Here is a 16,182-nt window from a genome sequence, read left to right as displayed (position 1 = left end):
AAATTAAAAAGACTGGGACTGTTTAGCTTAGAAAAGAGACAACTCAGGGGGGATATGATAGAGGTCTACTAAGCATAAGTGTGGAGAAAGTGACTAGGGAGGTGTTGTTTATCCCTTCACAGATCACAAGAACTAGGGGTCCCCTGATGAGATTGACAGGCAGCAGATTTAAAACAAACAAAAGAAAGTAGTTCACACAAAATACAGTCAACTTTTGGAACTCACTGCCAGGGGATGTTGTATGTACATGAAACAGCTATTAGGTAAAGAGGGTAAAGGCCTAAGTGCATTTAACGTGTTGTATATAAACAATTGACTTGTTGGCATAGTGGTTAGTGTGGTTGATAAGACCTTTGATGACCCTTTCAGGAGAGAGCGCAAAGGCAGCCTTCTTGGTGTGCTAAAGATCCTGCTACTGTGTTTTTGGGATGACCCTGACTTGAGGACAGGGCACTGAAAGCACAAGCAGGGCAAACTAGGGAAGCGCTTGTCCAGTGATAAGATTAGTAGCTTTGTTGTTGCTAATAGGCAGAGAGACATGTTCCCTGCTCCAGCGTGTAATGGGGAATTTGGTCATGACTATTGCTCTGTGACGAATCGGAGGAGGGGATGGGGATAAACACAGGACATCGCTCAAGGTAGGGAAAGAAAGACTCCAGGCTTGACGTAATACAGCCTTTGGCTTGCGAAGGTGTTGCCGCCCCGTGGGTCGGGCCCCACAACGAGGCCTGCCAACAGCCCCTTCTTACAAGGGACGTCCCTTGTTTCTTCCTCGCTGTACAAGAAGGTCGGAGCAGCCTGGAATCCCCCGGGCGAACGTGTTAATTAATAACAATGCTGATTTTGGGAGGGGGTGGGGGAAACAAGCCCCTGTTTTTAAATGCAATGTTGGCAGCCCCACGCCGATGGACAAGGCAGCCGGGACCTGGCCTGGGCCTGTGATTTGAAATTGGAATTAGCTGCGGATTTTGTTTCCTCCCAAACCGGGGATAGAATCCAGGAGTCCGGGCTCCCAGCCCCGCCCTGCTCTAACCACTAGACCCCCCCTCAAAAAAAAAAAAGTCGGGAAAGGAACCCAGGAGTCCGGCTCCCAGCTGAGGTCCAGCTGACCTCTAACCCGTTGCCAGCCTTGACCCTCGCCCCGGGGCATGCTGGGAGTTGTAGTCCCCACCCCTAGTAGCGAAAACCAGTTCTGGCCGGGATCCCCGCCTGGCGCCATCCTGAGCCTCGCGCTCGTGGGGACCGACGAGACCAGAGGGACAGCGGGGAGCGCGCCCTGCCCAGTCCCGCCAGAGAACGAGACTACAGCTCCCAGAATGCACCGCGGCAGGATGGCGGCTCGCCCTATTGTATCGTGAAGGAGGACTACGGCCCCCAACATGCACCGCGGGCCGGAACCGATCTCGGGACTACAACGCCCGGCATGCAGCAAGGCAGGCGCATGCGCTAGGCCGGGCTCAGGTGATCGAGTAAGTGCTTCGGTGGGGGCAGGCAGGCCTCTTGTCCCCAGTGCGGGGGGCTTCACGCGGGGGCGCGCTAGGCTCCCGGTCCCCAATGCGGGGGGGGCTCCCTGGGCTCCCGTCCCCAGTGCGGGGGGGGCTTCACACGGGGGCGCGCTAGGCTCCCGTCCCCAGTGCGGGGGGGCTTCACACGGGGGCGCGCTAGGCTCCCGGTCCCCAGTGCGGGGGGGGGGCTCCCTGGGCTCCCGTCCCCAGTGCGGGGGGGGGCTTCACACGGGGGCGCGCTAGGCTCCCGGTCCCCAGTGCGGGGGGGCTCCCTGGGCTCCCGGTCCCCAGTGCGGGGGGGCTCCCTGGGCTCCCGTCCCCAGTGCGGTGGGGGGGGCTTCACACGGGGGCGCGCTAGGCTCCCGGTCCCCAGTGCGGGGGGGGGGGCTCCCTGGGCTCCCGGTCCCCAGTGCGGGGGGGCTCCCTGGGCTCCCGTCCCCAGTGCGGGGGGGGGGGCTTCACACGGGGGCGCGCTAGGCTCCCGGTCCCCAGTGCGGGGGGGGGGGCTCCCTGGGCTCCCGGTCCCCAGTGCGGGGGGGCTCCCTGGGCTCCCGTCCCCAGTGCGGGGGGGCTCCCTGGGCTCCCGTCCCCAGTGCGGTGGGGGGGGCTTCACACGGGGGCACGCTAGGCTCCCGGTCCCCAGTGCGGGGGGGGGGGGGCTCCCTGGGCTCCCGGTCCCCAGTGCGGGGGGGCTCCCTGGGCTCCCGTCCCCAGTGCGGTGGGGGGGGCTTCACACGGGGGCGCGCTAGGCTCCCGGTCCCCAGAAGTGGGGGCTGCACGGGAGGGGGGTGCTTTGGGCTCCTCAGTGGGGCGAGGGGTGTGTGGACCCCTAGGCTGACCCCATTGTTCCTCCCCCCAGCTGCCCGTGGGGCCGGAGCTGGCATGAACCTGGAGCGGGTCCCTAACGAGGAGAAACTCAACCTGTGCCGGAAATACTACCTGGGTGAGTCGGGGGGGCCCCGGCATGGGGCGGTGGGCAGCGCCCACGACGCCAGCCTGCAGGGGGAGATGGTGCGTGGGGGCCCCTGTAGTTGGGGGGGCAGATGGGGTACTGGGTTGGGGAGTTGTGGGGGGAAGGAGGAGGAGGAGGAGAGGGGACACCAGGCAGGGAGGGTGGGGAGGAGATAGGGCATTGTGGGTGCCCAGGTACTGGGATAGGGGGTAGAGGAGGGGGCACTGGGCAGGCACGGTGGGAGGAGAGGGGGCGTGGTGGGTGCGCAGGTACTGGGGTGGGAGGGAGAGGAGGGCAGGCAGGGTGGGAGGAAAGGGGGCGTGGTGGTTACGCAGGGACTGGATGTGGGGGAGAGGAGGGCAGGCAGAGTGGGAGGAGAGGGGGCGTGGTGGTTGCGCAGGTACTGGGGTGGGGGGAGAGGAGGGCAGGCAGGCTGGGCAGAGGGGGGCGTGGTGGTTGCGCAGGTACTGGGATGTGGGGGAGAGGAGGGCAGGGTGGGCGGAAAGGGGGCGTGGTGGGTGCGCAGGTACTGGGATGGGGGGGAGAGGAGGGCAGGGTGGGCGGAAAGGGAGCGTGGTGGTTGCGCAGGGACTGGGGTGGGGGGGAGAGGAGGCCAGGCAGGGTGGGCGGAGAGGGGGCGTGGTGGGTGCGCAGGTACTGGGGTGGGGGGGAGAGGAGGGCAGGCAGGGTGGGGAGGAGACGGGGCGTGGTGGTTACGCAGGTACTGGGATGGGGGGGAGAGGAGGGCAGGCAGAGTGGGAGGAGAGGGGGCGTGGTGGTTACGCAGGGACTGGGATGTGGGGGAGAGGAGGGCAGGCAGGGTGGGAGGAGAGGGGGCGTGGTGGTTATGCAGGTACTGGGGTGGGGGGGAGAGGAGGGCAGGCAGGGTGGGGAGGAGAGGGGGCGTGGTGGTTACGCAGGTACTGGGGTGGGGGGGAGAGGAGGGCAGGCAGGGTGGGCGGAGAGGGGGCGTGGTGGTTGCGCAGGTACTGGGGTGGGGGGGAGAGGAGGGCAGGCAGGGTGGGAGGAAAGGGGGTGTGGTGGTTACGCAGGGACTGGGATGTGGGGGAGAGGAGGGCAGGCAGGGTGGGAGGAGAGGGGGCGTGGTGGTTACGCAGGTACTGGGGTGGGGGGGAGAGGAGGGCAGGCAGGGTAGGTGGAGAGGGAGCGTGGTGGTTGCGCAGATACTGGGGTGGGGGGGAGAGGAGGGCAGGCAGGGTGGGGAGGAGGGGGGATGTGGCAAGTGCCCGAGTGCTGGAGTGGGGATTGTAGGTTGGGGAGCAGGGTTAGGGGGGCAGGGGGTAGAGGAGCAGCGGGTGTAGATGGCAGCCACCCAGTGGGCCATGTTTTTCCGCCAGCCTTGGGGCTGCCTGCCATGTGACCCCTATGCTGGTGCCTGGAGTGCTGTGAGCTCCTAGTGGCAGTGCTCTGACTGGCAGCCTTCCAGAGCAGGATGGGGTGGGGGTCAACTTCCCCTGGGCCTGACCCCTCTCTGCTGCCCTCTCCCCAGGCGGCTTTGCCCTTCTGCCCTTTCTCTGGCTGGTCAACGTGCTGTGGTTCTGCCGCGAGGCCTTCCTGGCACCCGCCTACACCGAGCAGCCGCAGATCAAGAGTTGTGAGTGGGGCAGAGCCTGCTGAGAGGTGGGGGGGGCTGGGGCTGGGCACAGAGCTACAGTGGGCTGGGGTGGGTACGGCTCTGTGATGGGAGCAGTGCCAAGGGTATCGGGGGCAAGGAAAGGGTAGTGAGAGCTGAGCTTGGGGGCAGGCACCAGGGGCATGACAGGTGGTTCCTGGGAGGGCAGGAGGGCGTATTGAGTGTAGACCATGGGGACAAGAGGAGGGCATTGGGGGTGCAGCTAGCGGGTATGGAAGATAGTGCCCAGTTGACTGGGAGAGGGTATTGGGACCTGAGCTAGGGGACAGGGCCCTGGGGGGCTATTGGGGCAGGAGGGAGCGGCCATCAGGGCAGGACCTACATGTGGCGGGCACCGCACTCAGCCCTCCGTCTCTTTCAGATGTCCAGCGCTCAGCTGTGGGGCTGCTGTTCTGGGTGATCGTGCTGACCACATGGGTCACCATCTTCCAGACACACCGGGCCCGGTGGGGCGAGCTGGGCGACTACCTGTCCTTCACCATCCCACTGGGCATCCCCTGATGGCACCCGGCGTGCTCAGAGGGCATCCAGGGGGCGCCCTCCAGCTGGGACCAGCGGGGGTCAAGTCGCTGCCCCTCCTGCTAGAGCTGCCGTTCCTGGCTGGGGGTGCTGGTCCTCCGTGTACCCAGTTCTGCCCCGTGATCCCACCTGGGCTGTGCCCCCCACTCCAGGAGAATCAATAAAGCTGAGGCCCGTTTCACCCTGTCCCGCTGGCTCTGCAGCTGTGTGTGGAGTGAGTTCCTGGGGGAGAGGTGTGTAGGGGCCCAGAGAGGCAGCGGGGACAAGGAAGGACACTTCAGTGATTCAAGCCACCTGAAGTGGTGGGGAGAGCAGCATGTGAGGAAAGGGGGCACCCCCAACGCGATAGTCTTGGCTCCTGCCTTTCCTGGGGGGACGTGCACATTCCCTGCGGGGGTGGAGAGCAGAGAGGTGCCATGTAACTACGCCTGGGCGAGAACCAGAGCTACTGCTGCACAGCTATGTGGTGGAATGGACCAGGGGTGGGGGCAGCGAGTGCTGGGACACAGTCACACCTGGGGAAGTTTAGCTGTGGAACAACCATACATAACGCCACACGGGAACGACTCCCTTAGTGCTGAGATGCAGCCACATCTGCAGGGCAGCTGGGGAACAGCCACATAGGGACGGCTCAGCCAGCCCTGAGATACAGCCACCTCTGGGGAGTAGTCGTACAGTGACATTCCAAAGGCAGCTGAGCACACTCTGTACAATCATAACTGCAGGGGGCAGGAAAGAACCCTCGGCTTGCTCGTGATAATGAAGGATCCCTCCGCCATCAAGCCTCTTATGAAAGGCAGGGCTGTAAGCTAGGAGAGGAGGGGGCAGATGCTCCTGTCATCTCCACGCCTGGCTTCAATAGGAGGAAAATGATTATTTATGGCAGCTTGGAGCCCTGGGCATGGAGCGGGGGGGCAGGGAGAGAGAGTGAGGATAGGATGTGGTCAGGAATGGGCGGGCAGGGAGAAACAACTGAGATGTTGGCACATTACTGCCATGCTGAAGCCTGGGAACTGGGAGAGCTGCCAGAAGGGAACTGGGGCAGGCCGTGACGCTGGATATAGACTGGCAGGGGTTTGATTATCTGAGGTAAACGTGGATTTCACTATGGCTGGCGCCCAAGTGTCTCCATCCTTGAGAATTGCCTGCTACAGCTCGGCAGCATAATGAAAATGCAAGTGGCTCAAGTGGAGCTCAGGTGACATACGGGTGTGTTTTGGCTGGGGATGTTCCCCGGGGTGTTGGAACGGGGTTAAAGCTGGCGCTGTCATTAAACAATAGTCTGATCCTCCCATTGTGTGACATCCCCCCCCCAATTTCTCACAACTGTGACTATTTAAATCAATAGAAATGGGTGGGGAGGCTTAAACCCCATAATTTTGTGCCACTGTGAAAATTTAAGTTGCTAAAAATCTTTAAAAATGCTTAAAACTAAACCCTAATATTATCTGCCAAAATGATCAAAAATCAGAATCTGATTCTTCCGGCTTGCTTAGGACCAGCAGAACCCCAGGGCCCAGCCCTCGTGACAGAACAGGAGTTGAAGGGTACAGGGTGTTCAGAAATGATGGAAGTAAAGGTAAGCGTTGGGGGTAGCATTGTACCCGCACTTGATAGGAGTTTATTTTTGTTTTATGATTTTGATGGATAAGATCAGTTTCTTTTAAGCTTTTTTTAATTCAGATTTTTGATTTACATTTTTCCGGTTGCATGAGCTTAGGGGTTTCACCATTCTCTATGTTCATCAATTTAAATTTCCAATTTGTCCCTGTTTTCACTATTCAGGGATAGTCTGCCTGTAAACTGATTATCGTGGATGGAAATATTTTTTGTCAGTGTGTCTGCAGTGACACCCCCGTTTACCGATAATAATCTAATCCTGCCAAGCCTAGTTGTACAGCAGTAATAGGGAGACTGTAGAGGAATCAGAAGTGGCAGCGTGGATAAAACAGAAGCGATGTGAGTCAGAGATCACATTGGGGAAGGATCACAAGAGAGAGAGTCTAGCGGGGTAGTGTCAGGGGTCTGCTATAGACACACACACCTTCCCCCTATGGTCAGATATTTATGTGGATTGAGATCCCTAATATTAGAGAGAAATACATCTGTGTATGGTGTCATTATGGGAAGCTCCAGTCCCCCCCCCGCCCCCTCCGGCTTGGCGAATAAAGTGCAAAGTACTTCACTTAGGAAGGAGAAATCACACCTCCAAACCAGGCAGTAACTGATGAGCGGGACATACTGTGGAACAGGCTGCTGGGGGGAGCATATCACTAATGTAAGGGGGCAGCAGGGGGATGCAGCTGCAAAGCAGGCCAAGCTCGTTCTGGGCTGTGTTAATGGGTATGTCGGATGTGAGACACAGGAGGTCGCTGGCCCACACTGCTTGGCCCTGGTGAGGCCTTGGCAGGAGTTCTAGGTCCAGGTCTGGGTGTGGCACTTTGGGAAAGATGGGGACACGTTGCGGTGAGTCCAGACAGCAGCAGCAAAACTGATCTAAGGGTTAGAAAACCTGACCTGGGAGAAAAGGTTAAAAGCCTGGGCATGTTTAGTCTTGAGACAAGACAACTGAGCGGGGACCTGAGAACAGTTCAGCCGCATGCAGGGCTGCCACAGAGAGGCTGGGGATAGTTGTTCTCTGTGGCCGGAGGCAGGAGAAGCAGCACTGGGCTTAACCTGCAGCCAGGGAGAGGAAGGATAGATATTAGTAACCACTTGCTAGCTCCCAGGGGAGTTCAGCTCTGGACTCTGCGTCCAAGGGAGGTTGTGGGATCCCCGCCACTGGAGATTTCTAAGCCCAGGCTAGACAAACCCCTATCAGGGCTGCTCTAGGGTTACTTGGTCCCACCTCAGCGCAGGGGGCTGGACTAGCTGCCCTCCAAGGTCCCTCCCAGCCCTGCATCTCTCTGATTCCCAGTCAGGCCGGTGACGGAATCCTTCTAACCGTAGGGCCCAGGATTTCCTGGCTGTGGCAGCCAGCAGATTTCCTCAGCAAAACCCCCCTGGATGGATCCATGGCACCCAAGTCCTGCAGGCAGGGGCCCCCAAGATCTTCACATTCCCTCTTGAGTCTTGATGCTGCAGAGCTGCCAGGAAAGGAGCTCTGGGATTCACAAACTAGGTGTAACCTGGCTGGCTGGGCTGGGCCTGAGCCCACAAAGAGGGGCTGGGGGTTTGACCGCTTGGCCTGATTTGGAGCCGGGATTGGCCTCTGTCTTTCCCCTCCATGGGGAACTCCTAATATTCTGGCCCATGTCCCTGCTGCTCCATGTTGGTTATAGAGCCATTGGGCTGGAGGGAGAAGGACTCTGTGTCTGGGCTTGCAAGGAGCTGGGTTTTATCAGTACATGTCATTTGTGCGGGATGCACACGAGCCAACCCGGTGAGATCTCCCTTGCCCATCAGCACACGGAGAGGCAGCGCCAGCAGACCGCAGCCTGGGACCAGTGCTGCCGCTGAAGGCTCCTTACGTGTCTCTTTAGACGGGATGAGACCAGTTTGTGTTTAACGCTTTAACCAGCTTTAGCCTTTCCAATCTCAACAGTGCCTGTTGTTGACTATTGGCTGACCCTGCATGCTGTTGTCTGATCTCCCCCCCCACCCCTCGCAATTTCCTGCCATGCTCACAGTGCCCCCGGATACACCTTGCAAAGATGACACTGAGCGCTGTAATTGTGCACAGCTGGGACCGTGCCCACTGCTGCAAATGCTGCAAAACGCAACATTGCTCTTGTCTCTGATGGATTTGGCCAGGGCTGGCTCTGCCCCAGGGAAGCAGCTGCTCTGGGTTAGGGAGCGCAGCACTGCCCCCACCCCGCTCGCCGGAGCTAGTAGCTCTAGGGGGCAAGGGTCTCGCACCAGCCGCTGGGTGAAAGAGGCCGAGTTGCCCTAGGGAAGCGTGGCAGGTTGGCAACCAGGGGTGTTGCCCTGGCTCCGAGCAGGGCGGGGTGTTGTGCCCCAGGGCTCTGGCTGGAGTCTCATTTATTTAATCTCTTCATTAATGAGCTTGACCCAGCATGGGCAGGTGAAACCTGCTGATGGTGGGAGGGGGAAATTGGGCAACCGGGAGCAGGATCAGCCCTGGGTGACCTTGCCCACGGGAGGGGCAGACAGGGGATTTGACATCGTGAAAAAGCAAGGGCATGGCATAGGGCCCCTGGTAGGATTGACGGTGGCTTGTCAGTCGGAGGGAACAGGCACACAAAGCCCACAGCCAGCCCCTGGTGCTGTGCCAACAGCCAGCATGCTGCCTGCGCGCATTAGGCTTGGCATTTCCAGCAGCGGTAGAGCCGGGTTAGTGCTGCTGGCCAAGGGGCGGCTCAGAGCCCAGCTCTGCTCTGTTACCCGCCTGTTCTGGACCCGGGGGTTCACACTGAACTCGGGTACAGCGAGGGGCTGAGCCCAGGCGCAGAGAGACCGTCTCATGGGGCTTGTTCGGCTGGGCACACAGAGACCTCTCATAGAATATCAGGGTTGGAAGGGACCTTAGGAAGTCATCTACTCCAACCCCCTGATCAAAGCAGGACCAACCCCAACTAAATCATCCCAGCCAGGGCTTTGTCAAACCGGGCCTTAAAAACCTCAAAGGAAGGAGATTCCCCCACCTCCCTAGGTAACGCATTCCAGTGCTTCACCACCCTCCTAGTGAAAAAGTTTTTTGTAAAAACTCTCCCCCCACAATGCACAGGTGTCCTTGGCAACAATCTGCTCACACGCTCCCTGATGGCACCTTCTCCCCGCGCACACGCTACACACAACAATACGCACACGTGTCCATGCCATTAACCCACCCACCCATTCCCCAATGGCACCTTCTCCCCACACACACGACAATACACACACATGTCCATGCCAACACACCCCCACACACGCTTCCCGATGGTATCTCCCCCCCCTCCGCACACAATATACCCCCCCAATACGCACACACATCTCCACGCAAACATACCAACCCCCTGGTGGTGCACACACACAGGCCCACACACCCTCTGGCTGATGCATGCACACGTGCCCCTGCACATGCATGGATCTGGTGGCAGTTGTCAATTTCCACTCGTCTATTTTGGGTGCTAATTATATCGCTGCCCAGCTGGGAGCCCAGCCTTGGCTCAGCCTCAGCCCCCTGCCTGGAACCAGCCAGCCGCGGGGAGGGCTTGGGATAGTCCCCCTTCACCGCCACCAGCCCAGGAAAGACCCTCCCACTCCAGGGAGTGGGCGTGAGCTTAGTCACTCCCCGCTGTGCCCTGTCTGCTGCGGGCCACCCCAATCTGCAGCGAGCACATTCCACGGCCACTGCCAGGCAGCAGCCAGGCTGACATGGCCTGCAGCCAGCACTGAGTCACGGGCCCCAGTTTACCTGCTGACGTCCCCAAAGCCCCTTCCAGGGGCCTCACCCAGCTCCCAGTCACAGGGCTGAACAGGCCCAGGCTGAGGCCCCCCCAGCCCTGGAGAGCTCAAGTACAGCCTGGCAACAGGACCCCCTGCTCTAACCACTAGCACCTGCCCCAGGGATAGAACCCAGGAATCCTGGCTCATAGCCCCCCCAAATCTAACCATTGGACCCCACTCCCTTCCCAGAGCTGGGGCTAGCACCCAGAGGCACCTAGTCTAGAGGACGAGCCCTGGCCCTAAGGGGACGCGACGGGTGGGGTGTTTCTGGGGCAAGAGGCACCAGGACCCAGCCTGCTCCCCAGGCCCAGCTGCTCAGACAGGTCCTGGGCGTCAGGCCAGCACTAATTACAGGGCCCCACTGGCTCCTGCGTTCAGAACAGGTGAGACAATCAGCCCAGCCCTGGCACATCAAAGTGGGAACAGGGTGTAACATCCTGCTCCTCACTGAAAGCAGTCTCACTGCTCCCCGGGCCAGAGTTCTCTGCCCTACGCAGCCCGCACGGCTGAGTCCCGGCTGCTCTGCCTACAGCGGGCAGCGTGTCAGCACCAGGTGAGCCATCCCCATGCGGTGTTATGTGCGGCTGTTCCCCAACTGCTCCAGCCCAGGGGTGGCTACATCTCCACACCCATCGAGCTGTCCCTGAGCAGTGTTGCTATGCAGCTGTTCCCCAGCTGCCCTGGCCCAGAGGTGGCTACGTCGCCGTCCCCAGGTGGCATTATGTGCAGCTGTCCCCCTCTCCCCCCACAGATGTCGGTGTCTGAGCACCAGGCCCCTGCTCTGAGGGGGTTAAACCCCATGAGACAGACATTGCAACACTGATATTTTAAGTGAAACTTCCCAGCCCCTGGGTCAATTTTTATGGTCCAGGTTTGAGCTGAGTTAGTTCAGCTGTTTTGCATTAGGGAGATAAACACCCTTTCCTTGCCAGAATGTAATGCTAGAAAGGCGGAGCCAGGACGCCTGGGTTCTCCCCCTGGCTAGGGGAGGGAAGTCTGGGCAGTTAGAACAATGAGGGGTGGGAGCCAGGACACCTGGGTTCTCTCCCTGACTCTGGGAGGGGAGTGGGGTCTGGTGGGTTAGAGCAGCAGGAGCTGGGAGTCCAGTCAGGATGCCTGGGTTCTCTCCCCAGCTCTCGTCTCCTGTGCCCAGCCTGCACTCTCTCCCTGCTCACAGGATCAGCCTGTCACTGAACGGCCTTTGTGTGTCAGCCGCTGACGCCTCCTGTGCCCATGACCAGGGGGCAAGGCAGCAGGATGGAGCTTTTTGGTGGTTATTGCGCTGCTATGGGGGGCTGGCTGCAGGGGGCCAGGGGGAGGGAAATCCACCCAGGCCTGGGGGGCTCCAGAGGCTGGGCTGGGGGATCACTGCAGCTGGTGTTTTCAATTCTGCTGTGACTCCTTGCCTGCGGCTTGGCTGTGCATGTATCTGGCTGTCTGGGTTTGCAGCTGTTTCAGGGCTCAGGCTGTGGCTGTTCTGTATCTCACTGCGTTTGCTGCTGTGTGTGTCTGGATGTGTCTGCATCTGTTGTGGGGCGTGGGCTGTGGCTGTTCTGTGTCTTGTGTTTGTGGCTGTGTGTATTTGTGGCTTTGTGTTTCTGGGTGTGGGTGTCTGGCTGTGTCTGTGGGCTGTGGCAGTTCTGTCTCGTGCTTGCAGCTGTGTGAGTCTGGCTGGGGGGATAGTTGTGTGTCTGGCTGTGTTTGCGGCTATGCATGTGTTTGTGGCTGTTTGCGGTTGTTGTGGGGCTCAGGCTGTGGCTGGGTTGGTGTTTGGTGTGTCTCTAGCCGTGTCTGGGCTGCGAGCCAGGTGGCATCCATGTCTGGCTGTGGCTCTGTAGCTGGGTTCATTTCTTCGGCAGGCGCCCTGCCGGGGGCATCGGGCAGTGTGCAGGATTTGTCGTGGTGTGCCCCTGCATGTTGTTTAGTGGCTGCCTTTGCTGGGCTGTTCCCTCCAGGGGGTGGGGGTTTGTGCTGCGGAGAATGTTGTGTGTGTCACCAGGTGAGTGTTCGTGTCTCTGAAGTCCAATACAGTCAAACCACAGTATTCAGGCCGGGCTCAGACCCACAACACTCATTACACAGAGACCACCAGCTGGGCAGGGACCAGAGCTTGCACTCCTTAGACAGGCCCTATTCCCTGTCCCCCTTAGCCAGCCAGTCCCCTGCCCTGGGCTAGATTGAACTGGTGCCCCTAGAGGGGAAAGGCCCCAATCCCCATCCCCCTGAGCCAGCCAGGCCCCCCACCCCCCTCCCTATGTGCGGCAGGCGTGCACTTTAGCCACAGTCCCTTGGCGGATGCTTGACACATGGGCTAATCCCTGATATAGTAACATGAGCACATTTGGCCTCAGGCTTTGGGCACCAAATCCCTGGGACAGAGAGACTTAAAGAGACCCCCTGCTTTAACCCCCAGCCCCCACTGCCCTCTCAGAACTGGGGAGAGGACCCAGGATCCTGGCTCCCAGCCCCCTGCACCTCCCCCGCTCCAAGCACTACACACAATATTTTTGCTTATCCAACCCAGCTAGGGACACTGCTGCTCTGAGCTTCCCCACAGCAGTGCCCAGCTGAGTACCCTGCCACTGTGAGCTTCCCTGCAACAGTGTTCGGCCTGACAGGACCTCAGCGCTGTGAGCTTCCCTGTGGCAGTGCCCAGCTCTACAAGCTTCCCCATGGCAGCATCCAGCCAGGCAGGACCCCGCGGGGTAGGGCAATCTTCTGGGCAATGCTCCTTTGTTCTGTGCCCAGCTGGCCCAGCCTGGCTCCATGTCTTGGGCGCAGCTCCCCGAATGGGATCGGACAGGATGGGAAACCAGTGCGCCCATGTGCCTGGGTTTGGGGCAGGGCGCATGTGCCAGATACGCACCCCATCCCACTGTCTGTCCGTCCGTCCCCATTCCCCTGCCCCTCCCCAGCACACACCGCATGCAGCGCCCTCCCCGGGCAGTGGCCCACAAACGTGTGGGGTGAGTGCTCGCAGGGCTGGGAGGAGGGGAGCCGAGTCCTGGTGGGGTGGGGGTCGGGGGGCACAGTCTGTGTAGTGTCTGGCAGCTGGCCTCTCAGAGGGGCTGACATGTGGGTGGGGGTGCACAGAGTAGGGCTCAGCCCCTCCAGCAGGGACAGAGGGACACACACACACGTGCACGGTTTGTGTGTGTGTGTGTGTGGTGTCTATCCATCCCCCAGCTGGAGGGGCTGAACTGTCTGTCTGTCCTCACAGCTTCTCCCCCCCCCCCCCCCCGTGGAACTCCTCCTCCCCCCGGGATCCAGGCCTGCGACCTGCCCCAGACTCGGTCTGTCTCTGGTGTCAGTCGGCTGGGGACGGGGGGGTTGCCCACCCTATCCGTCTGTCCACATCAGTGTAGGTCGGTCCGTCCGTCTGTGCTGGTCTCGCCTGGCCCTGCAGGCCTGGCAGGCAGCCCGGCCCTCCCCTTGGCCCGGTGCCCGGCCATCCCTCCTCACCCAGGCTTCTAGCGCCTTCCACGCCCGTGGGATATAAGGCCCCGACGGAGGGCGGGTGCAGACGGACGCCCCGACCCAGCTGCCATGGACGTCGCCATCCAGCATCCTTGGCTGCGCCGGCCTCTGGGCCCTGGCTTTGGCCCCTTCCTTGCCAACCGCCTCTTCGACCAGCGCTTCGGCGAGGGGCTGCTGGAGAGCGACCTGGCAGCCCTCTGCCCCGCCGCCGGCCACGGCCCCCTCTGCGCCCGCCCCCCTGGCGTGGTCCTGCCCGACACAGGCCTCTCCGAGGTGGGTCAGGGGTGGGTGCCCCTCATTGCCCCCAACCCCTGCTCCCCCTCCCTGCTCCCAGTCCCCGCACCCCCTCACTGCCCCAAATCACTGCTCCCCCAATCCCTGCATCCCTCGCTGCACCCCAAATCCCTGCACCCCCACTGCCTCAAATCCCTGCACCCCCTCACTGCACCAATCCCTTCCCCCACTCCTTGCCCCACCCTCACTGCACCCAAAAACTCCTGTCCCTTCACTGCCCCCCAAATCCCAGCATCACCCTCATTGTGCCCAATCCCTGTATCCCCAATCTCTGCACCCCCTGACTGTCCCAAAAATCTCTGCATCACCCTCACTGCTCCCCACATCCCTGCTCCCCCCCCTTGCTTCACCCCCTGGATCTGTGCATGGTCTCCACCCTTCCTGTAGTCACACCCAGGCCCCACCCACTGCTGGCCCCCCAGAGCCACGTGGGTCCCCCCACCCATCCATCTATTAATGTCCACCACTCTCTCTGCTCCCCTAACTCCATAATCCACACCCCTTCTGTACCTCCCTGCATCCCCATTCCCTGCTGCCCCCTCTCTCTGCACCCTTAAATCCAGGTGTTGCCTGTGCTCACTGTACCCCCAGATCCATGCATGGCCCACATCCTCTCTGCACCCCTGAATTCTGCTCTGCCAGGCCCATACCCCAAATACCAGAGAGTCTCACCCCAGTGGCACGAGCTTCCCCAGGGCTGTGCTGGGAGTGGGGGGCTGCGGGGACTAATGCTGTACACAGCCATATTGGGGTGTGAGTGCCTCCCACCCCTTGGGGCACCGGTGAGCAGGAGAGGGGTAACGGGGGGTGGCACGGAAGCAGAGGCTGCCCTATTATGGTAACATTCCTGTGCTGTGCGGCGCCTGCTGCCAGCTGGTTGGGCTGCCAGCCATGGGGACGGGGGAATGGGGGGGGGAGCAGCTAGCTCCCCCCAACTTTGGACCCCGTTATTCCACCCTCCCCCAGGCTCTGCGTCCCTCACCGCACCAGCATCTGCAGGGCCCGGCAGGGGCAGCACTCACAGGGGTGGGACTCCAGCACTGCGAGTCCCCCTCCCCCGGCAGTGCCTAGCCCTGTAAGCTTCCCCCCCCACAGTGCCCAGACCTGGCCCCTGGCACTGTAAGTTTCCCCCAGCTCCCCAAGTCTGTGAGCTTCTCCCTGACAGTGCCCAGGACCGGTGCTGCAAGCTTCCCCCTGACAGTGCCCAGCCCCTGCAAGCTCTTCCCCTACCCCGCAGTGTCCAGCCCTGGAACCTGGTGCTGTGAGTTTCTCCGTCAGTGCCCAGCCCTGGAGCTGTGAGCTTCCCTCCAGTGGTGCCCAGCCCCAGGTGCTGCAAGCTTCCCTCTGGCAGTGCCCAGCCCCAAAAGCTTCTCGCTGGCAGTGCCTGGCCCCCAGCCCTGCAACCTTCCCTGTGACAGTGCCCAGCACCAGTGAGCTTCCCCCCAGCAGTGCCCTCACCCGCTGGTCTGCCCCCACAGATGACACTGGACAAGGACCGGTTCTCAGTGCTGCTGGATGTGAAGCATTTCTCGCCTGAGGAGCTGAGTGTGAAGGTGGTGGGTGACTACGTGGAGGTGCACGCCAAGCATGAGGAGCGTCCGGTACGGCCCCCCCCCAGCCCAGAGTGCCCCCCTCAGCCCTCCTCCCCCCCCCACTGACACCTTCTCTCTTGCCCCCAGGACGAGCACGGCTACATCTCCCGTGAGTTCCACCGGCGCTACGGGCTGCCCCGGGGTGTGGACCCCGCCACTGTCACCTCAGCCCTCTCGCCCGACGGCATCCTCTCCATCACGGCGCCCACCAAACCAGAAGGCAAGGCCCAGGAGCGCACCGTCCCCATCACCTGCCAGCAGAGCCCTGCCATCACTGGGAAATAGCGGGGGCAAGGATCCGCCTCTACACCCCTCCCACCAGAGCCAGGGGGTCCCCCTCTCACCACTAGGGACACCCCCTGCCTGGTGGGCATCACCCTCCCCCAGTGCCTTGGGACAGCAGAATTTCAGGGGGTCCCCCTTTCCAGGCCTGGGGGAGCAGAGAGCTGGGAGTTGCTCCTTCCCCTTCTCCCCTCCCCCGACCAGCTGCTTTGCAGGATTTTTTCTTATCTATGGCTGGTGCTGTATGAAGCCAGGAGCTCGGCCAATAAACTCCACCCGCCTGCTGGACTGGTGCCTCCCTGTGGTTGTTTTTGGGGGTCACTGCTGCGGGGGGGGGGGATTTCATCCAGGGGTGCTGCCTGGGAGGAGGTGGGGGTAAGTTACAGTGCATGGTGGGAGTTGTGTGCAGTGGCTGGTCTGTGCTTGTCAGGGAAGGGGAGGATAAACAGGGTTGTTTAGCGGTGGGGGCAGGTGGTACGAAGCAGAGAGGATGTGTTGGGGTGCACCTGTTTGAGGTTA

The 16,182-nt window shown here is 61.1% G+C and overlaps 2 protein-coding genes across 5 annotated transcripts; both read left to right on the top strand.

The window, feature by feature from the left end:
• The first annotated feature begins 1,383 nt into the window (after positions 1-1,383).
• On the top strand, positions 1,384-4,816 carry PSENEN (presenilin enhancer, gamma-secretase subunit). 2 transcript variants are annotated; one of them, XM_073322831.2, is made up of 4 exons: positions 1,384-1,469; positions 2,365-2,448; positions 3,968-4,072; positions 4,473-4,816. In XM_073322831.2, exons 2-4 carry the CDS (start codon positions 2,388-2,390, stop codon positions 4,610-4,612), a joined length of 306 nt encoding a protein of 101 aa, XP_073178932.1. In that variant the 5' UTR covers positions 1,384-1,469; positions 2,365-2,387; the 3' UTR covers positions 4,613-4,816. The 2 variants fall into 2 exon arrangements, with proteins under 2 accessions (XP_073178932.1, XP_073178933.1); XM_073322832.1 differs by having other exon boundaries at positions 1,466-1,481.
• A 96-nt stretch (positions 4,817-4,912) lies between these two features.
• On the top strand, positions 4,913-15,951 carry HSPB6 (heat shock protein family B (small) member 6). Of its 3 annotated transcripts, none has more exons than XM_073322828.2 (3): positions 4,913-6,209; positions 15,268-15,390; positions 15,469-15,951. In XM_073322828.2, exons 1-3 carry the CDS (start codon positions 6,087-6,089, stop codon positions 15,664-15,666), a joined length of 444 nt encoding a protein of 147 aa, XP_073178929.1. In that variant the 5' UTR covers positions 4,913-6,086; the 3' UTR covers positions 15,667-15,951. The 3 variants fall into 3 exon arrangements, with proteins under 3 accessions (XP_073178929.1, XP_073178931.1, XP_073178928.1); XM_073322830.2 differs by having other exon boundaries at positions 4,913-10,571; XM_073322827.2 differs by lacking the exon at positions 4,913-6,209 and adding an exon at positions 13,045-13,768.
• The last annotated feature ends 231 nt before the right edge of the window (positions 15,952-16,182 follow it).

The sequence above is a fragment of the Lepidochelys kempii genome, chromosome 24 (assembly GCF_965140285.1).
Source record: "Lepidochelys kempii isolate rLepKem1 chromosome 24, rLepKem1.hap1, whole genome shotgun sequence".
Lineage (NCBI taxonomy): Eukaryota > Metazoa > Chordata > Testudines > Cheloniidae > Lepidochelys > Lepidochelys kempii.
The sequence above is the reverse complement of the archived record's forward strand: the minus strand, read 5'-3'. Positions and strand labels throughout refer to the sequence as shown.